Source organism: Grus americana, chromosome 16 (assembly GCF_028858705.1).
Source record: "Grus americana isolate bGruAme1 chromosome 16, bGruAme1.mat, whole genome shotgun sequence".
Classification (NCBI taxonomy): domain Eukaryota; kingdom Metazoa; phylum Chordata; class Aves; order Gruiformes; family Gruidae; genus Grus; species Grus americana.
This window is the reverse complement of record NC_072867.1, coordinates 3,005,665-3,028,910: the sequence shown is the minus strand read 5'-3', so window position 1 is coordinate 3,028,910 and position 23,246 is coordinate 3,005,665. Positions and strand designations below refer to the sequence as shown.

General features: G+C 63.9%; 4 protein-coding genes across 16 annotated transcripts in view; 1 reads left to right on the top strand and 3 right to left on the bottom strand.

Moving 5' to 3' along the window:
* Positions 1-776: 776 nt before the first annotated feature.
* THOC5 (THO complex subunit 5) lies at positions 777-14,340 on the bottom strand. Of its 3 annotated transcripts, none has more exons than XM_054844681.1 (20): positions 14,255-14,340; positions 13,408-13,521; positions 12,656-12,799; positions 11,900-12,013; positions 11,127-11,224; positions 10,401-10,547; positions 8,477-8,591; positions 7,840-7,972; positions 6,676-6,753; positions 6,251-6,291; positions 5,278-5,377; positions 4,865-4,973; positions 3,291-3,392; positions 2,946-3,042; positions 2,528-2,642; positions 1,990-2,093; positions 1,826-1,913; positions 1,609-1,724; positions 1,210-1,400; positions 777-988 (listed from the first exon to the last, which is right to left on the bottom strand). In XM_054844681.1, exons 2-20 carry the CDS (start codon positions 13,501-13,503, stop codon positions 925-927), a joined length of 2,052 nt encoding a protein of 683 aa, XP_054700656.1. In that variant the 5' UTR covers positions 13,504-13,521; positions 14,255-14,340; the 3' UTR covers positions 777-924. The 3 variants fall into 3 exon arrangements, with proteins under 3 accessions (XP_054700656.1, XP_054700658.1, XP_054700655.1); XM_054844683.1 differs by lacking the exon at positions 14,255-14,340 and adding an exon at positions 14,207-14,224; XM_054844680.1 differs by lacking the exon at positions 14,255-14,340 and having other exon boundaries at positions 13,408-13,660.
* Positions 14,341-14,862: 522 nt separating this feature from the next.
* Positions 14,863-17,952, bottom strand: NIPSNAP1 (nipsnap homolog 1). The gene is made up of 10 exons (XM_054844908.1): positions 17,762-17,952; positions 16,895-17,022; positions 16,703-16,748; positions 16,309-16,403; positions 16,060-16,130; positions 15,824-15,964; positions 15,596-15,627; positions 15,385-15,479; positions 15,203-15,286; positions 14,863-15,121 (listed from the first exon to the last, which is right to left on the bottom strand). Exons 1-10 carry the CDS (start codon positions 17,836-17,838, stop codon positions 15,057-15,059), a joined length of 834 nt encoding a protein of 277 aa, XP_054700883.1. The 5' UTR covers positions 17,839-17,952; the 3' UTR covers positions 14,863-15,056.
* On the bottom strand, positions 17,891-22,198 carry LOC129213974 (pleckstrin homology domain-containing family A member 4-like). 6 transcript variants are annotated; one of them, XM_054844903.1, is made up of 9 exons: positions 22,071-22,198; positions 21,533-21,602; positions 20,757-20,861; positions 20,220-20,292; positions 19,791-19,888; positions 19,576-19,679; positions 19,226-19,335; positions 18,355-18,448; positions 17,891-18,257 (listed from the first exon to the last, which is right to left on the bottom strand). In XM_054844903.1, the coding sequence occupies exons 2-9, from the start codon at positions 21,593-21,595 to the stop codon at positions 18,014-18,016; spliced, it is 891 nt and encodes a 296-aa protein (XP_054700878.1). In that variant the 5' UTR covers positions 21,596-21,602; positions 22,071-22,198; the 3' UTR covers positions 17,891-18,013. The 6 variants fall into 6 exon arrangements, with proteins under 6 accessions (XP_054700878.1, XP_054700875.1, XP_054700879.1 ...); XM_054844900.1 differs by having other exon boundaries at positions 17,943-18,271; positions 19,155-19,335; XM_054844905.1 differs by having other exon boundaries at positions 18,050-18,257; positions 19,155-19,335.
* A 745-nt stretch (positions 22,199-22,943) lies between these two features.
* The window catches only part of NF2 (NF2, moesin-ezrin-radixin like (MERLIN) tumor suppressor), a 48,297-nt gene continuing 47,994 nt past the window's right edge, over positions 22,944-23,246 (top strand). For all 6 annotated transcript variants that reach the window (XM_054844250.1, XM_054844254.1, XM_054844249.1 and 3 more), the window contains exon 1: positions 22,944-23,150. In XM_054844250.1, the coding sequence (XP_054700225.1) occupies positions 23,037-23,150 (114 nt within the window). In that variant the 5' untranslated portion in view covers positions 22,944-23,036. The remainder of the gene's footprint in view (positions 23,151-23,246) is intronic.

Here is a 23,246-nt window from a genome sequence, read left to right as displayed (position 1 = left end):
GCAGGAAAGCCTGGCCTCGGGGGGAGGGGGGGGGTGGGATCTGTCACCAGAGCTGGGGAGCTGACACAGGGCTTTCCTGCCCATCCCACGGCAGGTACAAAGGACTCCGTGTCTGGGGGGGCTGCCTGCGCCATCCCTGCCTGCGCAGGGGCTGGAAACAGGGCCAGTCCCCTCCCTGCCCCCCCCCCCCCCGTCCTTGCTCTGCAAAAGGTTTTAGTGGTTTGGGTTTTGCCTTCCTTCTGTTTTTAAAGCATGGCTCCCAGGGGGCTGGTAGGGCCTGGTTTCACCTGAGCGCTGCAGCACTGCGAGGGTCTGTCAGCCTTCCTGGGGGAAAAACCTCCCCAGGAGACAGGAGGATGACCTTGGGAGTGGGGATGGAGCCCAACTCTGCCACCCTGGCTGTGGGACACGACCCACAGAGGAGAGAGGGAACACATCCCAACTCCCTGCCACCGAGCTGGGGTGCTGGGATTCCCACCCCAAGCCCAGGGAAGCAGCAAAGGGCCCCCCCCACCTCGTTGCAGGGGTTTTGTGCCGAGTCAGCTGGCTAGCAGCCAGCGCAGGCAAGGACAGGCCGGGGCTGCAGTGCGGGCTCAGGAAAGGGGCTATTTTTAGCCATCTGTTTTTAGCCATCTCAGTTCTGCGGTCCCAAGGCCCTGCGGTGGGGAGGGGGGTCAGGGGACGTACCCACAGCCAGATGCCTGCCAGAGACACGGGACAGGGCTTGCCGCAGCCCCCCCATCGCAGCCCTCCACGCAGACAGGGCATGCAAACACTTTTGTTTCAGTTCAGCATTTAATCCCTTTGACTACAAAACCTTCAAACGAAACCCGAAACCCAAAACCCCGGAAAAGAAACTGGAATGGTGAGATGGGGACGAGGCCCATCCCAGAGCGATGCCCAGGCAGGAGAGCCCGGTGGTGCTCAGCGATGGCTGAAGAACCCCTGAGGGTAGTTGAACTTGAAGGGCTTCAGGCGCATGGGCCCCCTGGAAGAGGAGAAGAGGGAGACGCTGACCCACGGGGGTCAGGAAGCCCACAGCACCCACAGAAAGGGCCCAGTCCCAGGGTACTGCCCAGCTGTGCGGGGCCGATCCCCACAGGGAGCTAAAGGAGAGGCTTCAAGGAGGCCGCAGGAAGACAGCAGTGCCACCAGGGTCCCTGCCAGCTCCTCACTGCCCCAGGGTCCCCCACGGTGCCGGCCTCTCACCTGACCAAGCGCAGACACATCTTCTCCTGGGGAAACTCCTTGGGCCCCTCCACGCTGGTGTCGTGGGGTTCTGTCTCCAGATAGACATCCAGCACCATGCAGAGACGCTGCAGCTGGTTGGTGAGGAGCTGGTAGCCCGGTTTGGGTCCCCACAGCTCCTTGTAGTTCACGTTGACCTCGCTCTCCATGGCCTAGCAGAGGCAGAGGGATCAGTACAGCGCAGGCTTGCGTCTCTGCTCTGCCCTCCCTTGCTGCATCCAGCAGGTCTTGCGGGCTTGCCCTGAGCTGCCCGGCCACCAGCTCACCCCAACGGCTCGCTTCTCACGGACACAGAACCGCTGGGAACACCCCCAAAAAGCCAGCGGTTCTCCAACCTCCTCTCCCACCGCCCTGAGTTACCCGAATGTTGTCATCGTTGCTGCTGGTTCGCTCTCCTTTCCAGTTCAGGCACAGGCTGAAGACGGGCGGCAGCGTGGAGTAACCGGGGTTGAGGACCACGGCAGCCTGGAGCTTGGCTGGGCAGGGAAGAAACGTCACCCACAGCCCACGGGGCCTCCAACCCTGGGGGGGTCTGGTGAGGGACTTAGCAGCTGCCAGGGGAAGGAAACGCGCCTACCTGTCCCCCTTTCTATCAGGGCCATGTAGTAGAGGTGAGTGTCTTCAGCCAAGCCGGCCTCTATCACATCTTTAGTGTAAGGGAGCTCCTGCGAGGAGAGACAAGAGCAGCTGCCGGCGCCGCGCGGGAGATGGGAGGGATACGGCTTCACATTCGGCACCTACCGCGTAATCTTCGTAGGGAATGGCAGCCCACTTCACCAGGCGTGAGACGATCTTGGCAGGGAAGAGGTGCTGGCACTCGCTGGAGACTGGCACAACACCGTGCTCTGAAACCAAGGACAAGGCCACCTGAGCAGGGCAGGGCTGGGGACAGAGCTGTCACTGTCTTGCAGCAGGGGGGGAGATGCTCCAGGTCGCAGCAAAACCAGGACCTGGGGACATCGTTATCCTTCTGACACCTTCGTCGGGTGCCCAGAGAGGAGCAGTAGAGGCAGCCTGACATGCATGGGTGTGTGGTTCACCTCCCACCACGGCCCAAATCAGTTCCCAGCACAGGAGTGGTCAGTCCCAAAGTGGTGCTGGGCATCGGGAGGGGGCACAGCCTTCCTCTCCTACCCAAAACAGGGCATCCCTCGGAGCTCCGCTACCACCACTGGGAATGCTGAAAGCAGCACTGCAGATCTGTAGCACCGTTAAAGGTGACATCAGCCAGCTCCTGTGCAAGATGACCCCGGCACCGCGTGGGGAGCCAGGCACTCACCGAGCGACGCAAACTGCTTGTGGAGAGCCAGGCGGGACTGCAGCCTCGTCCGCAGGAGCTTCACCGTCAGCTCCATGTGGCTGGCACTCAGCGAGTTGTCCGCAGTGACCGTGTGCTGTGGGCAGGAGAGACCACCACCATCAACGCCAGCCTGGGGGACCCCACTGGTGACCCCATGCTCCAGGAGTCACCCCACCCAGCCACGGGGACAGGTACGCGCTTGAGTCACTGCTCAGTGCCCGTAACGGGGCTTAGACTATCACACGCAGGAAATAAAACACGTTGGCGCAGCCAAGTGTGCGCCATGGTTTGGCAGGGCTGGTGCTGGTTTGGGGGGACAGGACTGGACAACTGTCCCCAAAACCTCCCCAAACCCCAGCTGACATTCCGGCGGAAGAGGGAAGGAGGTGTGACGTGCCTGAGGCTGATCCTTGGGGAAATGCAGGCCGCCCAGCTTCTGCACCCACACATAGGGGTGCCCCAGCTCTGTCACGTAGTCGCTCAAGGTCAGGATGCTGTGGGGACAAGAAGGAAGGTTACGTCACCCCAGAGCAATTCCCCCCATCCCTGTTCCCCCACTGCCCGGGCCGAGGGAGCACTGCACCCCAAGTCGTGCCCAGTGAGCCCACCCCATGCTGACTGGCAGGACACCGGCTGCCCAGCAACCAAGCCCTCCCTGACAAGCCAAGGAGGGACACGCTGTGCCGAGAGCGGGACGCTCACACCAACCGCCCGGACAAAGCTGCCCCAGAGCCCGACTCACCCCACTTTATCAAACTGGAATTGGTTGGCTGGGTTGGGCGTTTTCCTCCCATGGTCTCCTGGATAAAGGCAGTTCAGGAGGGAGTCTGGGGACAGCAGGTCACTGGCAGGAGGGAAGAAATCAGTCAGCAGCGGCCTGGGCTCCATGTCTCTCTGGGGCGGCCACTAACAGGTTCTGAGCCCAGAGAAGGGGATTACGAGCTCCATGAGTTAGGTTTCAAGACCAGAATGGCTTTCCCCTAGTTCCACTCCGAAAGGAGATCTGTCTCCTCCCTGGCTGCGAAGAACATAAAAATCACAGGGCAGCAGCTCCTGGTTTCCCAGGCAGCTGCTCACTCCAGTGCATTTACTCCAAAACCTGCTGACGTGCGTGGAGAAAACATCACCACCATAGGCAGGGCATGGCCTGACAGCTGTTTGCCACCCAACAAGCTTCAGCAGAGGAATTCTGCTTAACGGAATAAAATTCTTCATGTCTGACTGCACTCACAAGCCCGACGGAGCATAAAGTGCTGTAGAATTCGGGGTTTGGCTCAAGTCAGAGCCTCGCCGGTTTGGGGCAATACAGGGAAGGGCAGCTGCGAGGGAGGGAGCACTCTGCACGGGAACCCTGAGGAGAGACTCTAACTGCTGCCACGGAAGGTTTTGGGTACCCACAGGGTAAAAAGAACCCCAAGACAATTGGGAGGCCTCATACGGGACAGGCTGGGAGGCAGCAGCTGCTTCCAGGTAGCCCAGGCACAGCCTCTCCCACCTCCCTCTTCCTCAGGCACCTCCTCCTGGCCCGGGAATTGCCACCGGAGAGCTGGCAGCTGATCAGAGCTCCCTGGGCAGGCTCCCCCAGCTGCCGTTTCAGCCAATCCTCCCAGAAATCAAGCTCCAGCGGTCTCTGGGGAGCCCGGGGAGAAGCAGCCGCATCTCCAGTGCTTGAGACAAGGTGACCTGCAGAGCAAGCGGGTGAAGGGAGCTGCCAGGCACAGGCTGCAGGAGAAGGAAAGCAGTTCGGCTGCAAGAGGGTGACTGAATGCGACAAGGAGGAGAGGTTCTCCTCCAGCTCCTGACAGGTCTGGTTCTGCTCCCCTAAGAGGTTCCCAACCTCCCTGCTCCTGGCTTGTCATGACAGAGGGAGAGGAGGATGCTGCTGCCTGGCAGGGCCCTGGAGCTAAGGGGAAGGATATTGCAGGGCAAAGGAGGGGATCACCTTGAAAGTGCTCCCCGGAGGCAGATATGGAACAGAAACGGACCTCTTGGGGTCTCCTTTGTCAAAGGATGAGCCAAGACAGCACTTTGAAACTGCACCTCTGCACAAAGACTCGTAAGGTGCCCCAGACAAGGCGGGATAAGGGACCGAGGTTAAAACCTCACTCACCGGGCACAGGCAGCTGGGCACAGAGTGCCCCTGGCCCACTGGGCACAGGGACACGGCCACCGCATGCTGCCCTTGGCACTACACCACTCCGCCAATGGGTCACTTTGAACAGAGCAGGGCAGGACACCAGGGCAGGGCGTTTGTGGCCAGTAGAGGGGTCACTGCCTGATGAGCTCTGGGCTCAGTCCCCCCAGGGCTCTCCTTACCCGGCACTGATGGCCGTTGTCATCTCGACGGCAGTGGTCACCTTGGCTTTCACCGTCATGACGTTGAGGTTCATCAGGTAGTGGAAGGTCAGGTGAAGCACATTCTCATCTGTGCCAACAGAGAAGGGGCAACACTGCTGTCTGCTCTAGCTCGGAACGCTCTGCAGAGGGGGATATACGTGCCCCCCTGCTAGGACAACAGCAAATGGGGCAGAGGGGCAACATGGGGAGTAACTGGCAGCCTCCAATGCCGCCCCATCACGTTTGCCAGGCTAGATCAGGGTCAGATCCAAGGCCCCCCCCCAAAAGAGAAAAGCTCCCAACTGGATGGAGGAGACAGGCTGCTCCCTGACCTGCCATCACACCCCCTCGTGCCTTGTGCTCCCTGCCAAGGGCCACCAGACCCCGCTTACCTTTGCACTTCAGGTCAACAGTGACGGACAAGGGGTGCCGCTTGAGCATCTCCTTGCGCTTGTCGTCCAACTGCACGCCCAGGGTGGGCCTGCGCCGCTTCTGGGGAGGGCAAAACAGAGCTGTCAGACCCTTCTCCTCCTGCTCCTTGACAACCCATGGCCCCCACCCTCCTCTCCCACTGCTCTCTCCTTCTAGTCTAGTTCCCCAACCCCCCAGCGCCATGGCCGGAGTAGCCCTGGGGAGAGGGGAGCAGGAAACCCTTGCCCTGCTGCTGGGCGAGGACAAAGTAGCTCCAGTTCCTGTTGTTCCTTCGGCTCCTGGGAGCGTCCCTGCCCTTGCGAGATGGGACCAAGGACCTGCTGGCCCTAAAAGCTTCCCCACCACCACGAGGGCAGAAGCTGAGGCCCTTCCCTTTACTCTTCCTGACTACAACAGCCCAGGTGCTGCCACTGGGGAGTGGATCTCCTGTGGGCTTCGATGCTAGGGGACAGCCAGCACCTCCAGCCTCTCCCCGACATCCCGCAGGTACAACCTGTAGGACCTAAGCACCGCCCCAAGGGAGCGCTGAGCCACCCTCGGTGCAGACCTCAGCTCAATGCTTTTGGCAGAAAGGACATGGATCCCTCCGTGCCGGACGCCAGTCTCCAGCCAGCCTCCCCGGTCTGAGGCTATTTATACAAAGTGGAACAGCTCCAGCCGGAGAGCTGCAAGGGATGCGAGCGTGGTGGGATGTGACCGGGGCAGATTTGTACCCTAGCTCTCCTGCATTCAGGACAGGAAACTGGAAATGGTACCTCTCTCCTCCCAAGAAACAGCTGGATTTAACATCAGTGCACCCACACACACACAGCGCGTGGGGACCAGTTCCCAGACCCGCTCAGGCCCAGCACCTCCCAGTTAGCAGGCACAGATCAGTTTGCCCACGATATGGCATTGGGAGAGGACCCAGAAAGGGACAACGCCATCCCTTACCGTGGTCTGCTCCTCCTCTGCGTCAGAATCGCTTTCATCATCTGTGCAAAGAGAGGGGTGTAAGCGGGGACCACCCAGGGCTCAGCAGTTTTCCCCCAACCAGGGGAAAGGACTACCGGCCCCTTCTCCCAGATCGCAGCTCCCCCAGACATCACCATCCCCCAAAAGCAGGGCCCTATCAGGATGCAGACACACAGGAACACATCCCCGTTGCTAGGGGACACTCCGACAGATGAGGAACTGTAAATGTCTCTCAGGAAGGAGGACGTGGGGACAGAGGGGATCACCTGCCAGGGACTTGGGGCAGACACTGGGCACCGTGCCATTTCAGCACCCACCCCAGAACCCATCCGCTTCTCTACCCGACTCCTCTGCCTGCGCACAGCATCAGGCAGCCTGCCTGCGGCAACACCACCCCAACTCACCCTGCGAGTCCTCAGGTGGCTTGTACAGGGCTTTGGCTTCTTCTACACTCCCTTCAATGGCCACCACAAGCTTCTTATCTATGGAGGAGACATGAAAACTAAGCTACGAACCCCACTTCTGTATGGGAAAAGCAGTCAGAAATATCCCTGCCCCAGCAAGCTCCCACTGCACAGCTGCACGAGGAAGAGCTCCGTGGCAGAGGAAGCTCAAAGGAAGGGTCAGTGGGAAGTGGCAGTTGTCCAGAGGGCTCCGTGGGGCCACCGCAGGGCTGGATCTCCTGGGTAGGTTGGGGTCAGAGGAGGGAAAATGCTAGGTTTTGAGGGACTGTCCCTGGAAACCGTAAAGGCCAAATCTTTACCAAGAGCCCAGAGGGGCTGGGGGCTGGCTGGCACAAGCAGGGAGTGAGGAGCTGGGTCACAAGGGCTGCAGGAACTCAACAGCAGGGACCCGGTGCGGCCAAGAGCCACAGTGTGGCCCTTCTACGCTCCTCTGCCGCCTGCCCCACTCCCACAGCGGCGTGAGAGCAGGTGGGACGGCAGCTCTCATGCTATGCTACAACCCTCTCCGCGCAGGAGACGCGGACAGAACAGCTCAGGGGATGCTGAGCCCTGCTGGGAAATCCCTCCCGACTCAGGGAGGCTTCAGAAAGCCCCTCGAAACGCAAAGCTGCCTGAGGAGATGAGGGCTTTCCGGTGAGCTCCTGGGAAAGGGCCTCTGCGAGGACAGGCAGAGGTACCGCCTGCTCTGGAGTCACCACCACCCACGGGTGGCACAACATAGCACCCACCCTACAGGCTGACAGCTCTCGGGAGGCCGCGTCAGCACCGAGCCGGCTCGCGGGCTGCAGGGACGTCCCTGCCGACCTTGAGAAGGGGAGGCAGAGGTGGGAAGTGAGCTTCCCAAGCAGTTCTTCCAGCGAGGGAGCTGAGCAAACAAGGTTTCAAATGCTGCTGCCTCATTGTGCTGGCCCCAGGGTCGCCCTGCTGCTCTGGGCTCAGCAGAATCCGGCTGCAGAGCAGATGGGATGAAATAGACCTCCCAAAGCGTCCCCAAAGCAGCGCTTTGAGTGAAATCTGGCCCGCGGAGGGAGCGCTGCCACCCCTCAAGGTGGTGACAGCCCCCCGTGGCGTCACCGAGGCCTGCGCTCCCCCGTCGGTGCTCACCGCAGGCCTGACCGTAGGCACTGGCTTGAACAAAGAGGACGTAGAGAGGCGGCGGGAGGTGTCGGGCTGTCTCGTACTGTTTGTGCGCCTGGTCGAAAGGCATGAAGAGATACTCCTGGACAGGCAGGGAGGCCTGGGGGAAAAGGAGGAACCTTCATCACTGGGAAGAGAACGCTGCGCCCTCCTCACCCCCTCCTTCACCCCAAGCTGGTAAGCGGGAGGCTGGAAACCAGCAGAGCAGCCGCGGTGCAGGGTTAAAGGCAGCCACGGGCACGGTGAGCCCCCAGGGAAGGGCTGGCAGCTCTCCTTTGCTGGAAAACTTTCGGATCTGAAAATAACCCAGTTCCTTCGCCTATTCTTCCCTCCCCAGGCAATCACAAGGGGCTGGACCTGCGTATTGCTCTCCAGGGAAAGGCCCATTTAACGACTCCTCCACCCGCAGTTCTGCAGGAATTGCCGCATAAACAAGGAGATTCCGGAGGAGTCTCGGCATGAGGCAGATCTACCCCTCGTCCACACTGGGAACAAAATATCTTCAAAGCAGAATCAGCCCCGGCATTGCACCTAACACAGCCCTCGGAGCGTGAACTCAGCTTGGCCCCGAAGGCTTTCTCCCCTTCCTGCAGAGCTCCAGTACCTGCATGATGCTGTTGAGTCGAGGCTGGAGGCTGCTCAGATATTCCTTCTTCACCTCGATCTCCTTCAGGATCTTCTCCTTGCTGGTCAGACACTCCTTGTACCTCTCTGCCAGCCTAGGGGTGGGAATTCGGTTACTGCCACACATCACAGCAACAAAACCTGCCTGGGTCATGGGCCGCAGCTCTCGTGGCCTGACGAAAGTCACTGCAGGAACCAGGAGAGCTCAGACATCGTGACAAATGAAGAGCTCTTAATGCCAAGGGCAAGCGGAGGCAGAAAGGAATAGATTAGAGATGGAAACCAGGGAGAGAAAGTGGAAGCTCAGCCTTGCATTGTGCTCCGAGAAGGAACAGCAACCGGATCTTCCCTCAGCAGATCTGCTCCCCCCCAGCCTCTGCTGCCAGCAGCCATGCTGACGGAGCCCTGCCGACCTCGCTAAGCTCCTGAAGAGGCTTTTCCACTTTGTATCGCCAGAGTCACTTCATGTCACATCAACTCCTTAGTTAAACTCGTGCTACACTAGCAAGTGCTCCTCTGAAACTAGGTAGAAAGCCCAGGAAAATGCAAGTTCACCACAACCCTCCGAGCCCTAGATACACTCTTGTTGGGAGAGAACACGTTACGTCTCCTTATTGCTGCTGACTGCAACTTTTCGCCCAGCAGGAGAGAGGATCCTGCTCCCCACCGGACGAGAGCACCCACAGTGCAACCGCAGGTCAGGCTCAATTCGTCTTTGCCCCTTACACAGTTTGCAATAAACAATTGTTTTTAAGAAGAACCCTTGAGAGACCTCTAGGCTGAACACTCCTCTGCGAGCGTGCGCTGCAGGCAAAGCCATCCGGAGGATCTCGGCTGCAGCACAAACGGCAAAAGAAGTTGGGTGTGATGTGAAGGGCCTGGGAGAGGCAAAGCACGAGGCGTTAGAGCCACGCAGCACCTCCTGTCAGGTTCAGACTGATCTTTCCAGAAGGCTGGTCTCAGCTGCAAAAAGCCGTTGGCCATTATCAAAACACAGGAACGTTGCATCACGTTTGCTTTTTGCACAGCGCAAGAGCAGACAGAGCAGCTGAACCACCTGTGCTGCCCGCGTCAGCTGAGGGACCTCAGGGGTCAGAGCCTGCACCGAGCTGGTGGCTGCCAGCGCCAGGACACCAGCGCCCGTCGCAGGGCAGCGCGGCAGAGACAAACGCTGTGCGGGCAGCTCCACACCGTGGCAAGCGTTAGGAGCACAGGCAGGAACGGCAGCAGCTCCGGGGCTGCGTCACCAAGCCGAGCCAGCTTCATTTTGCTCCTCGCGCCGCAGCGTGGCAGACAAAACAGGGATCGCTTTGCCCTACGGGGCACATCTCACAGAACCAGGTTCTGGATGGAAGCACATAACCACCCATGCTTCAATATCACCCCTACAGCGGGGCAGCGTCCCCGTTCCCTGCTGCAAGAGCCTCCAAGCAGACACCAGGGAAATATCAAGTGATAAAATTCATTTTCTTCCTTTGATACCCAAGAGCCAGTGCTGACGTTCACTGCCTCAGTGGGTTTATCGGGAGAGCCAAGCTGCCTTTGCTGTCATCACCTGGCTGCGGCTGGCTCGGGGCTTCTCTCACTCTGCTTTGGAGGTTGCTCTGCTCCCCAGGGCTCTCCTTCATCAAGCAGGTAAAAGAAAACTCCCCGATCCATGAAACAACGGTCCTACCAAGCCCAGCTCTACACAAAGAGCAATCCTCTGCACCAAGGGCTCAGTTACACAATAAATCTGTCACTTGTTCCAAGCTGACTATTTCAAAGGGGGGTTAAAACCTTTGTCACCCACGTTTGTTTCACCCAGTAGCCATGCAGCTCACTCTGGGGGCCTGTCGAGAGCACAGCAGGCTGACGCTGAACTGAAACGCGGCTGACACTGAACCGAAACGCCGCCGACCCACCTCTTGCGCTGCTCCAGCTCCCAGTCCAGGCGGGCCAGGGTCTGCTGGTGGGGCTCAGACAGGGTGATGGCAGGCCGGCTGATTTCGGGGGGGGCCTCTTTGTAAAACTCCTCCAGGCTCACCAGTTCGATCTCCTCATGTTTTGACCTGCAAGGACAGATGGATCAGATTAGGGAAGGGTGGGAAATGGTGCAGCAGGGTCAAACTCCACCGTGTCTCACAGGAGAGCGGTCGATGCCAACGCCCCTTGCCCCTGCTTCACTCCGCTACGTGAAACCCCACAGCATCAGCAAGCTGAACGGCAGCAGAGCTCAGCAGAGGACAGAAAGGTCTCAACAGGGTCCTTCCTTTCCTGGAGACACCTGCCCCGCACGGGTGGGGAGCAGCTCGGAGCACTGCCTATGCAACGGGCACAACAGAGGGCTTGACTTTTGGAAGAAAACTCTTGATATAGAGTCCTGGAAGAGACCACCGTGGCCACGACTTTTACATTTACCTGTTTTCTCTTCCACTGTCCCTCTATCACAATAGATGCATTCTTCCCTCCTCCCTCCACGAGCCTCTTCCCCCGTGTCTGGCACACTCAGTCTCTCCTGCGTGGTGGCACCTGGAGCCACTCTCCTCCCACAGCGGGCTCAGACGATGCGACAAGAGATTCCAAACGTTCGAGGCCTCCACCCCATCTCAGACACACCGTCACGCTCTCTCCTCCCCGGCCAAACTCACTTGAACTCCAGGCATTTGGTGATCTCTTTCTGCAGGTGCATCACCTCATAGAGCAAGTTCTGGAGCTGCAGGTGATACGCGTCGACCTTCTGCTTTGCCTGAAGCAGAGACACGGCCAGAGCAGGGGATGAAGCTCTGTTACCTTCCTCCCAGCACAACACACCCCGCGAGAGAGTCACCAACCCCCCCCCCCCTCACCGTAACAGCTAGGGATGGTGGGGTTTAGGGTATGCAACAATTTTTTGGGGGGCAAAAAAGACATTTTCAAGGGCTGGGAAGCCAAACAATGATGACATCAAACTGATGCTGCTCCCTTCCAGCACATTTTGAGGACGAGGCACAGAACAGGGCAGACGTGCTGGGGCACACAGACCGAGTCCCCTCGCGTCCCTGTGCCTCAGCTTCCTCGGTGGTACAATGAAAGTGAGCGTTGCTCACGGACTGTGAAAAGCTCTCCGAGAAGTCTGGGTAAGGAGCTTTGGGGCCAACCGTGTACGCGTTTCTCAGGCCTGCGGCACACCAGACTCGAGACAGAGCTTTCTGACTCCCCGATACCTTTGAGACAGAAGCAGCTATCGCTCCTTCATCATTTGTTATAATTACACCTTTCCCCTCATCGCGGTAGTCTCCTGATAAACCTCAAATTCAAAACCCACAACCCAGCTGATCTTTAATTCCTCTCACCTATCCATACACAGACCAGACCGAAACAGCACCGTCTCTGACCCCACTAAATCCCAGCCTGTATTTGTCACTCCCCGACCCCACTGTACCTCGTGGGTTTGATCTCTCCCTTTCTTCAGCCGAATATGAGCCAACCGGTTGAGCTTCTTCAGGGTCATGAAGTGGACACAGCTCTGAATGCGCCGCTCATCGATCTCCGAAGCCTGAGCAGAGGGAGAGAGGTGTTAGAAGCAGGAGAGACGACTCTCGCCACAAAACCCTTTTGCTGCAGGGTCTTCCTGCGAGTCCTGTCACAAATGGGGCTCTGCACTTCGCTAAGGAGCCACGATTAATGTCACCAGGGCTTCTGAGGGAGCCTCCCGCTGCCAGACTCGCAGGTCACCCGCTGGAAATAACTTGGGGGGGCTCGGGGGTCACTCTAGCAATTTTTCTCGGCGGTAGGACAGAAGGGTTTGGGCCTGAAGCACCCACCCTGCTGTGCAGAGGACAGGGCGGGTGGCCGCAGCACAAGCCTTCCCCAGCCACAGCCGAGGCTGCCGGGCCTCTGTGGGACAGCGAGAGCCTGGCCACCCCCGCTGCAGTCAGAAGGGGCTCCATTCCTCCCTGCAGGAGCCCCCCAACCCATGAGGAGCCCAAAAACGCTTTAGAAGAACTCAGTCTGCATAATATCTGCTCAGTCAAGATCAATGCCTCCACTGAATCGTATTTTACTTTATTTAAGGGAGGCTGTTCCATTTTCCTGACTCCCCAGAAGACGTCACGGCTTCTGTTCCCGTTCCTCTCAAATTAAGGGAAAACATCAAAGAGCAGAACACATTAAATCAAGCACCGAGGCTTCTCCTTACGTTGTCCTTGATGCCCCTGCTCTTCAGCTCCTGGATTTCTGCCATCAGTCTCTGAAGCTCCTGGCAAGTCTCTCTGTAGAGTTCGTAGTCTTTGATAGGGTCACGGAGATCCACCTCACACTCCTCGCTGTAGTACCTAACGTCCTGCAACGGCAGAAAACACCTTCTGCACCTCGTTCCTTCCTCTGGAAAGGGCACTGGGAAACAAACTGCTGCATCTCGATTCCTGGCTCTGTCTGTTAATCCCACATCCGAGGAGACTTTACACACGGGAAAGGACTTGGTTAACAATCCCAGACACAAACACCACCACGCGTTACAACGTCTGGGAAGTTCAGACTGTCTTTTATATAGTTATTACGAATTTAAACTGGTACCCGTCCTGCACTGGTGTATCTATGTGACTGCAGAGGATGAACCGGGAAGGTGATTACTTCAATCCTTATCCCCACTTTGGCTGAACCCGTTACCCTGATGCCTGAGGGAGTGTTTTAAGACAACCTGCAAACCCCCGAGGGACCTTTCAGACCCAGTGTTTCCTGAAGGAGTCGCAAACAGGTTCAAAAATTCAGAGCAGGAGTTTCAGAGGCACTGAGAGCCAGCTCAGCTCTGGGGTAGCTGTCCCACAACCTCCCAAAAGGGAGAATAAGGCCAACAAAGGGTAGGTGTGAGAACAGCCCTTAGTAAGGCAGGAGGATACAAGCACCCCGTTGTAGCAGGCAGGCTCTGCCTGTGCATGTGGGCAGCCCTACCTGGTCAGCATCGGCCTTGCCTCGCTTGCCCTCCTGCGGGCCCCCATCCGTGCGGATCACTTTGGGTTTCCTCTTCTTGCTGGAGTCCGATGACATGGTGCTGCCAGTCAAGGACTGGGGGAGAAGATGCAAAACCATCGTCCATGGGGGAACACGGCCGCCTGGGATCAGGGCTAATCCCGGGCTCCCTTCTGCCAGCCTGCCTCAGACTCTGCAGTCTGCCAGCCCAGCGAACCCCAGCCCCCCCTCCACCTGCCCAGTCCCAGGCCTTCTCCCTGTCTGCTTCCCCCCCTCCCGGCTCTGAGTCCCACCACAGACCCCCAGCACACCGTGCCCGGGGGCCTCTGCTCCTCCAGAGCCCCCCCCGGCCCCCAAAACACCAGGCCCAGGGCCCTCTGCTCCTCCGGAGTCCCCCCAGACCCCAAGACAGCGAACCCAGGGGCCTCTGTCCCTCCGGAGCCCCCCAGACCCCTATCAAACCGGACCGGGGGCTCTGCTCCTCCACACCGTCCCCCAGACCCCCTTCACACAGGGCCCAGGGTCCTCTGCTCCTCCGAAGCCCCCCCCCAAACCCCCAGCACACGGGGCCCAAGGGTCCCTGTCCCTCCGAAGCCCCCCAGACCCCCGGGGCCCAGGGGTCCCTCCGGAGTCCCCCCAAACCCCCAGCACACCAGGCCCAGGGGCCTCTGCTGCTCCAGAGCCCCCCCCCCCAACCCCCCAGCACACGGGGCCCAGGGGCCCCTGTCCCTCCGGAGCCCCCCAGACCCCCGGCACACGGGGCCCAAGGCCGTTCCCCCACCTCGGCTCTGACCGGGCCCCGGGCCCCGACCCCCCCCCCGCCCCTCACCGCGCCGCCCGCCTCAGCGCCGCCCGGAAATGACGCCAACAGAGCAACGGAGCGCGGCGCAGAGCGGCAGCCGGTAAAGGCGCCCCCTAGCGGACACTCCCTCCGGAGGACCGCGAGCAACGAGCGGCAGGGGGCGTGGCTTCGGCAAAGGGGGCGGAGCCAGAGCCGCCATTGACACGCCCTGTCTGGCGGGGAGCGGGTCCCCCCGCGGCGGGGACACGCGTGGGCTTGGGGGGGTCCCGGCACGGCGGGACGCTTGGCTGGGGGGTCCCCAGTGGCACTGGGGGCACACAAGGGCTTTGGGGGGGACCTCAGTGTATCAGGGCACCCACGGGTGGGGGTCTTTGGGTGCAGGGGGCACCCCTGGGTGAGAGCAGGTTGGGGGGGTCTGTTCCCTGTGCCGGGGCGGGGGGGGCCGAGCACCCCCAGCTCCCCCTCCCCACTCCCCAGAGAGGGTCAGGCGTTGGCATATTAAATATTTAATTGGCAGGAAAGGCCCCCACCGGGCCCATCAGGAATAATTAAGACCCCCCCACCTCTGCAGCCTGCCCAGCCCCCCCCGGGCAGCTGCACCTGGGGACCCTCTGCAGGATGGGGGGCTCCCACCCTTCCCCTTCCCACCCGCAGAGCCCTCCCCACTCTGATCCCCCACAGAGCACCCCAAAATGGGGTGGGGAGGTGAAGGAGAGCCAGGAGCCATGGGGGAGCAGAGACCCCCCCAGCCCTTCCCCAGCAGGGCTGGGGTGCAGGCGGGGAGCGAGCCCCTCCGGGTGCAGGCAGTCACCCCGACACGGACCCCCGCTCACTGCAGGGGCGAGATCTTCAGAGGAATCATTATCCGCGACTCCATGGTCCGGATCAGCGGGACTGGAAAAGGAAATGAGAGAGAGGTGAGGGCAGGGGGTCCCCGGCACGGGGTCCCCGCCGATGGCAGGGGGTCCCACTCACCCGTGTAATACACGTTCTCGTCCCAGCCCCTCTTCCTCCAGGCCGCGTTCCTCGTCTCCTCCCGGGACTGCAGGTCCTTGTAGGCTGTGGGGAAGGGATGGGGATGGCACCCAGGGCCCCCCGCCCCCACCCCAGCCCCACGGTGGGGGTACCCCGGCGGACGCTGCGGGCAGCCCACTTACCCCAGAGGTGGTGCACGACGTACAGCTCCCCAATCTGGGAGAAGAACCCACCGACCGCCTCCTGGTTCTCCTGACGGTACTTAATGGCCCGAGCCCTGGCACGCAGCAGGAGAAACACGGGGGGAAGGAGTTGCCCAAGGGGCTCCCCCCCTACTCTGTGGGGACCTTTTCCCACCTTGGCTCCCTCCACGCCAGGAAAACGGTCGCTTACCAGTTGTTGCCCCATTCGATCATGGTCCCTGGCTGGAAACAGAGGAGGAAGAAAGAGAGTGAGTGAGCAGCCAGATCCTGCCTGCTCCCCCCTGCTTGGGGTCTCCTCACCAAGGAGGGAGGAATTTGGGGGGCTGCCCCCCAAAACATCAGGCAGCACCCCCACCCTGGGGGTATATTGATCCGAGAGACGCCCAGAGGCGCAGGCTGCCACCCCTCAGCTGCTCACCTTCAGCTTGTAGGTCCTCAGCTCGTAGATGTTTGGTCCCTGGCGTGGCAGGGGTTCGTTCCAGAAGCTGAACTCCAGGAGCAGCTGGTTCCTGCGGGACAGCAGCATCCGGCTCCTCTCCTTGCGGAAGTCCAGGTACTCCTGGGGACAGCCCCAGCCGGGGGTTTCGGGGTGGGGGCAAGCACGACCCGGGCCAGGGTGGGGGTCAGGCAGAGGCGAGGGGCAGAGCTCGGTACCTTGTTCTGTTTGAGCTTGTTCATGCAGTCCATGAGGGCCGGGTACCCACCGGAGAAGCGCCAGAGATGCACTGGAAGGAGAGCACAGGGCTGGGAAGGGGGAAGCAGCACCCCAAAAGCCCACCCAGCAGCTCCCACTCCTTTCCCCCTGCGTGACAGCCACCCCCCCAGCACAAGCCCAGCTCTTCACCTTCGCTCTCAGCCCCTCCAGCAGCGCAGGCACCGGAGCCGCTGCCTGCCTGCCCTCACCTGCCTGGTCCTGCTCGCCGTACCACGTGTTCCAGTTCCCCACCAGGTCGCAGGGGTAGTCGGCATCCAAGTGAAGCTTGGGTAGCACCTCCTCTCTGCGGGGGCACAGGAAAGGCAGCTGGGAGGGCGGGCAGCCACCCCAAAACACTCCCAATACCCCCATTTGCCCTTCCAGCCCAGCACGAGGGGTCTGCGCACAGAAGGGTCTGCCCTAACAGGACAGACATGCACCCATTTCACAGGGAGGGAAACTGAGGCAAAGAGCAGCGACACAGACCTGCCCGGGGACTCAAGGAGCTCTGCACAAGCCCTCCCACCCCCCTCCCTCCACAGCAGCACCCCAACACCCCGCTGGGACCCCAGGCAGCCCCTTGTGACATGCGGCAGGGCTCACGTCAGGCTGTTGTAGGCATCCAGACACTCCGGCTTCACATTGTGAACTGCAGGGAGAGGAGAGAGGGGCTGCCAGGGCAGGAGCTGAGGCCCTGGGGGGGTCCCCACAGGTTGGGGGGGGGGGGCTCAGTATAGTGGGGTACACCCCATCTGCAATCACCCCCAGCTCCTTCTTCCCAGCGGGGCCACTCACACTGGATCTTGTAGAGGTTGCTGGTCTCCTTCTTGGAGAGGAGGTTGGAATGGGCGTCCTTGCGGGGATCCACCTTGTGCACAAAGAGGGAGCGGAACCAGCTGCCCTCGGCATCCCTCGAGTACCCCCTGCGAGACAGCGGGTCAGCGGCGGGGGAGCGCCCGCCGACACCCCCTCGCTGGAGGAAACACCGGCGGCTCTGCCCTGGGAACGACGGGCCGGAGGGAACCAGAGGCCGCGCTGCCGGTCCTGCCTCGGCCGGCTCCCGGGGAGCACCGTCCGTCTCGGGGGGGGGGGGGGGGTGGGCTTCAGTCAGTTCATGTCAGGGGGAAGGCAGCCGGGGTACGGCAGCGCCTGCCCCGGCTTTGGAGGGGGGATGTGGGAAAAATGAGGGTGCGTCTCCCCACCCCCGGGGCTGGCTCCAGGGGGGCAGCCCCCCCACACCCCCACGGACCCCCCCAGCCCCAGGAGCCGCTGGTGACCCCCTCCGCGGTGGGGCAGACCCGCTGCCCCACAGCACCGCCGCAGCCTGGCCGGTGGTTCCCCCCCCACCCCACCGGAGGCCGCGGGGGCCGGGGCCGGGGCGGCGGGGCCCTCCCCAGAGAGGCGCGGTGGGGGTGCAGCGCTACCGGCCGGACCTTTGCCCGCCGGGCTGTCCCGCCTGGTGAGGCATTAACAGCGCGGCCCCCGCCCGCCCGGCACCGCGCCAGGGCCCGGGGCCCGCCCGCCGGCTGCGGCCCGCTGAGGGGAACCGGGGGGACACGGCGGGGTCTGAGGGGGGGGGGGGAAGCGGGGCCTGGGGTGGAACTAGGGGCGGGGGCTGGCCGGGGGAAGGGCCGGGGGAAGGCCCGGGCCGGCCCCGCTCACCGCGCTCCGCCGGGGGCCCCGCCGCCGCCCCGCAGCCGCCGCAGCACCGCGCTCCCGCTCGCCCGCGCCGCCGCCATCTTCCCCTGCAGCGGGGCGGAGCCTAGGGGAGGGGCGGGGCTAAGGGAGACACGCCCCCTCAGTCTAGCCACGCCTCCAGGGCGTGGCGTCCCCGCCCCTTCCCTCAGAAGCTGGCCTGGAGAAGGGTGATTCTGATTGGCCGCCGCGCCCCGTGGCCGGCCACACCTTCTCGCTTCAAACCCCGCCCACTCGCCCCCGCCCGCGGCCAGAGCGAGGTCTCATTGGCTGCCGGTGGGGAAGCGTTGCCCGAGGAGGGCAGGGCTCCATCTGAGCCCTCGGATGCCAGCAGCCAATCAGAAGAGCCGGATGGAGAGGATAGAGTCTGATTGGTCGCGACGTCTTCCTCCTCCGTATCAGGTCCTCTGCCGTCCAGAGGGGGCAGCTGCTGGTTGGTCGTTGCTCCAGGGAGGCGGAGCTTCTGCGGACTCCTCCCTGGGGGAGGCGTGGTCACGATGGGGCGGGGCCGGTGGCCGGTGGGCGGAGCCGCCCGGGGCTGGGGCGGGGCCGGGACCCACCTGCTGCGGCGGCAGCGGCGCCCACGGCGGGTCCCCGCGGCTGCCCCCGGGGGTCCAACGTCCCACAGGGCCCCGCCCGGGCCGGGGCCTCCTCCTGCGGTGGGGACGTCTGCGATGAGGGTGCGGGGCACCCACTGCTCCGTCCTGCCCCGCGGCTTCCCCCATTGCCCCCCCAGCCTGCCCCATTGCCCCCCCCAGCCACATTGCCCCTCCTGCCCCAAAGCCCCCCCCAGCCCCATTGCCCCTCCTGCCCCATTGACCCCCCTGCCCTAAAGCCCCCCCAGACCCATAGCCCCCCCAGCCTGCCCCATTGCCCCCCCCAGACCCATTGCCCCCCCCAGACCCATAGCCCCACCAGACCCATTGCCCCTCCTGCCCCATAGCCCCCTCCAGCCCCATAGCCCCGTGGGGTGCCCTGCCCTGGGGTATTTGGGTTCCCCCAGGTACTCTGCTTGGGGGGGGGCAACAGGGCCCCCCAGAATCCCCCACAGTGGGGCATGGGGGTCCCCAGTGTATAGGGGTGCCACCCTGGCCAGACCCCACAGCTGCTGCTCCTGAGGGCACCACGGCACCCACTGGCACCCGTGGGGACCCCAGCACCTATGGGACCCCAGGACAGAGGGTGTTGGAGCAGCCTGAGGGGCACCTGGGGTCAGGCTGGGAGTCGGGGGTACCTACTGCACCCCCCCCAGTCCCCAAATGCCATGGGATGGGGGGGCAGAGGCTGGTTTGAGGGTCACCCTAGGGGGGATGGTTAAACAGGGGGTCACCCCCCAATTCCCCCCCCTCCCCGAGCTCACCTGGCTGGGGGGCAGTGGAGGAACCAGGGGATGGCGCGGAGGGGGCGTGGGGGGGGCCTCCAGCTCCTCACCGGGGGGGCGCAGGGAGAACCAGCCAGGGGAGCGAGCGGGCAATGGGGGAGAGGGGGGACCTGCACTCCAGTGGTCCTGGGGTGCCTGCAGGGGGAGGGAGCGGGGAGAGCTGAGGGGGGACAAAACAGGGGTTAAAGGGTTAGCTGCCCCCCCAGACCCCTCCAAACCCTCTGTGACCCCCCCTGACCCCCCAAACCCCCCGACTCCCTCCTGCCCCCCGGGATCCCCCCAACCTGCCCCACGCCCTCCACCACCCAGGTCCCCCATACCCTCCCCATGGACCCAAGTCCCCTGTGCCCCCCGGTGCCCCCCCAGTGCCCCCCCCCCATGCCCCCGGTGCCCTGCTCACCCGGGCAGGGGCGATGCGCCCCGACGCAGGGCGCAGACCCAGGCGTTCAGCTCCTCGGGGGTCTCGGCCCCCAGGCAGTACGTTCGCATTCCGGGGTGCTCAGCCTGGGGATGGGGGGGGGCCATGGTGGAGGGGACCCAGGCGTCCGGGCTCCATTTCCTCCACCCTCACTCGGAGCACCCCCAGATCCAGGGACCCAGGGGGCCAGGGCTGACCGTGAAAAGGAATCGGGGGGCACGGGGGGCGAGGGGCAGGACGCGGATCTCGTAGCCGGGCAGGGGGAGGCCACCCCGCACTCGCTGCTCGCCGCTGTCTGGGGGGGCAGAGGGGTCTCAGTGGGGGGAACCCCCAGAGACACCCCCCCGGCACCCCCAGGGACACCCCCCGGGCACCCTGACCTTCCCCCCCCAGATGCCCAGCACCCTTGGGGGCTGCCCAGGACCCCCACTGAGTCCCACTGGCTGCCCCCAAACCTCTCAAGACCCCTGGACCTCATATCCCTCCCCAGGAACCCCTGATCCCCCCAGGATTCCTGACCCCCCAGGAACCCCCAACTGCCCCAGAGACCCCAGGTCACCCAAGCCCTCCCATCACCCCCAGGTCCCTGCGCCCCCAGAGTGTGCTGCCCCCCCGGCCCCCCTCACCTCGGTAGTAGTAGAGGCAGAGATCGACCAGCACAAACCAGCGGCGCTTCCAGAGCCGCAGCCCTGAGCTGTCCTGGGGGAGCGGGATGGGGCTGAGCCCCCCCTAGCCCATCACCACCCCCCTGCCCCGGGGCCTCCTGCTGCCCCAGACCCCCCAACCCTTCTGATCCCCCAAACCCCATAACCCCACCCCCACCCCCCACCACCTCAGACTCCCCCAAACCCCATAATCCCATCTGCACCCCCACCACCGCAGACCCCCCAACTCCCATAACTCCCCCCCAGCACCCACCCCAAATCCTGTAACCCCCTCCCAGCACGCCCCCACCCCAGACCCCCCCAAATCTCATAACACTGCCCCAGCAACCCCCCCCCCCAGGCTGCCCCAAATCCCGTAACCCCCTCCCAGGACCCCCCCTCCGACCCCCCCAAACCCCATAACCCCCCCCAGCACCCCCCCCACCCCAGACCCCCCCAAACCCCACACACCCTCCCGGGACTCCCCACCCCGTACCCCCCCTGCCCCCCCAGCCCCACCTGCTTGTGCAGCCAGCCCCGCATGGCGGGGGGGGCGCGGGGGTCCCTGCGCAGCGCCTGCCCCCCCTTCCCGAAGGCGTGGACCCGCGGCACCGGCCGGCAGGGCTGGGCAGGGGCTTCACCCAGGGCGGGGGCTCCGAGGGGTCCCCCCTGCCCCAATTCCGCCCCCCCCCATGGCCGGGGGGCACCCAGGGTCCCTGCCAGCCTCCCCACCCCAATTGACCTGTACACCCCACAAAGCCCCCCCGCCAGCCCCCCTGGGCTCCCTTGGGCCCCCCATGGTTCTCATTACCCCCCCCCCCCATAGCCCCCATGTCCCCCCCGGGCTCCCTTGGGTCCCCAGTGGTCCCCCTTGCACCCCCCCCATAGCTCCCCATGGCCCTCGAGCCCCCCTGGGCTCTCTGGGATGCCCCATACCCCCCCAGCTCCCCATGACCCCCCCCCCAGCCCCCATGGTACCCCCAGAGCCGCCTATGACCCCCCCAGCCCCCTGGTCACCCTTGGGCCCCCCATGCCCCCCCCCCCGGTCCCCAGACCGCTCCCGGCCCCCCTGGGCTCCCTTGGCCCCCCGTACCCCCCATGCCCCCCATACCCCCCCGTACCCCCCATATCCCCCCGTACCCCACCGTACCCCCCATACCCCCCGTACCCCCCATATCCCCCCGTACCCCACCGTACCCCCCATACCCCCCCGTACCCCCCATGCCCCCCATACCCCCCATACCCCCCCGTACCCCCTATACCCCCCGTACCCCCCATACCCCCCCCGTGCCCACCTGGGTGCCCGGGCCGCGGGGGCCGGCGGGGGCCTGGCGGGGGGGCTCCTCGCCGTCTGCCATGGGGGTGCTGCGGGGGCAGCGGCAGAGGGGGGGCCCGTCAATGTCCCCATTGTCCCCGCGGGGACAGAGGCCCCGTTCTTCCCGCTGCGGGGGCGGCCGGGCTGCTGGGGCCGGCGGGGCGGGGGGGCGGGGGGCTGCTCCCCGGGAACCGCGGTCCCCCCCGGGGGAGCGGGGGCTGCTCTGTCACCTGCCCGCTGCGGGGGCCCGGGGGGCTTCTCGCCTCCCGCCGGGGTTCAGGTCCGTCCCCTCACCCCGTGCTGGTCCCAGTCCCGTCCCAGTAACCCTGAGCTGGTCCCAGTCCCGTCCCGTTATCCCAGTGCTGGTCCCAGTCCCATCCCGTTATCCTAGTGCTGTTCTCCAGTGCCGGTCCCCATTCCCCGCTCCCGGTTCCCTTACGGCAGCACTGGTTCTGCTCCCAGTCCCGTCCCATTACCCAGCGCTAATCCCAGTCCCAGTCCCAATCCCAGTCCCATACCACTATCCCAGTCCTGGTCCCAGTCCCGTTATCGGAGTGCCGGTCCCGTTGTCCCGATACTGGTCCCAGTCCGTTATCCCAGTGCCGGTCCCGTTGTCCCGATAGTGGTCCCAGTCCCGCCCCGTGTCTCCACCCGCCCCGGGCGATGGTCCCAGTTTCTGTCCCCGCCCGCCCCGGGGCCGAACTGGGCAGCGCTCGCCGGGGGCGGGACGAGCCCGGACACCGTGGTCCCCCCGGGAACGCCTGGGTCCCCCACGCGGGCACCTCCCACCCGGGACCCGGGGCGCTGCCCACGGAACTCGGAGCAGAAGGTCCCCACGGGACCCCGGGAGGGCACCCACACCGGGGGGGGGCAGCACCCCTGTCTCCACGTCACCCACGCACAGCCCGTCCTGCGGGGTAGCCCACGGCAGCGGGGACACTGACGGTAATGGGGACACCCCACGGCAGCGGGGACACCCACGGCAGCGGGGACACTGACGGTAATGGGGCACCCCACGGCAGGTCGCGTGTCCCACGCCCCGCGGACACCCCACGGAACGCGGACACACCGTGGGGCAGCCCGGGGCGTTCGCGCTGCAGGGTCCTAGTGCCCGTCCCCAACCCGCCCACCCTCTGTCACGCATGCGCCTAGCGGGCGCCCGCTCCGCCCGCCGCCAGGGGACGCCACCGCCCCTGCCCCTTCTTCTCCCCCTCCCTCCGAGAGGCGGTGCCGTCCCGCCCCCTTCCATTGAGCGGCATCCTCTTTCCCCAGTCACAGCCGCTCCCGCTCCCTCTCCTCCATCACAGGCCTCCCCGTTGGCGGTGTCACCGTGCGACTCGTGCGGCGGGGGCGGGATCATACCGGTGCGGGACCAATAGCGAGGCGCTGGGGGCGGGCGCAGCTCGGCGCGGCCCGGAGCGGCGGGGGCCCGGGCCCTCCCCACCGCCATGGCGCTGCCTCCGCGCTGAGCCGCCTCCCCCGCCATGGCCGGGGCCATCGCGTCCCGCATGAGCTTCAGCTCGCTGAAGAGGAAACAGCCCAAGACCTTCACCGTGCGCATCGCCACCATGGACGCCGAGATGGAGTTCAGCTGTGAGGTGACGGCGGCGGGACGGGACGGGGCTCCCGGGGCGGTGGTGGTGGTGGTGGGAGGGGTCCCGCTGAGGTGGGCCGCACCCCCCCACACCGCCCGC

What these genes read in the sequence shown, in the direction of transcription:
- THOC5 (XM_054844680.1), bottom strand. Translation starts at nt 13,545, where the DNA reads ATGGTTTTGCATCTTCTCCCCCAGTCCTTGACTGGCAGCACCATGTCA. An exon ending in GAGCTGGAGCAGCGCAAGAG is followed by an intron (nt 8,592 to 10,400) that starts GTGGGTCGGCGG and finishes TCCCACCCCTAG; the next exon opens with GCTGGCAGAGAGGTACAAGG. An exon ending in TTCCAGTTTGATAAAGTGGG is followed by an intron (nt 3,043 to 3,290) that starts GTGAGTCGGGCT and finishes TTGTCCCCACAG; the next exon opens with CATCCTGACCTTGAGCGACT.
- NIPSNAP1 (XM_054844908.1), bottom strand. Translation starts at nt 17,838, where the DNA reads ATGGCGGCGGCGCGGGCGAGCGGGAGCGCGGTGCTGCGGCGGCTGCGG. An exon ending in GGGGCCCCCGGCGGAGCGCG is followed by an intron (nt 17,023 to 17,761) that starts GTGAGCGGGGCC and finishes GCTGTCTCGCAG; the next exon opens with GGGGTACTCGAGGGATGCCG. An exon ending in CGGCGAGCAGGACCAGGCAG is followed by an intron (nt 16,131 to 16,308) that starts GTGAGGGCAGGC and finishes CTCTCCTTCCAG; the next exon opens with TGCATCTCTGGCGCTTCTCC.
- LOC129213974 (XM_054844900.1), bottom strand. Translation starts at nt 21,595, where the DNA reads ATGGCAGACGGCGAGGAGCCCCCCCGCCAGGCCCCCGCCGGCCCCCGC. An exon ending in CCCGCGGCCCGGGCACCCAG is followed by an intron (nt 20,862 to 21,532) that starts GTGGGCACGGGG and finishes GCCCCTGCCCAG; the next exon opens with CCCTGCCGGCCGGTGCCGCG. An exon ending in GGCGCATCGCCCCTGCCCGG is followed by an intron (nt 19,336 to 19,575) that starts GTGAGCAGGGCA and finishes GTCCCCCCTCAG; the next exon opens with CTCTCCCCGCTCCCTCCCCC.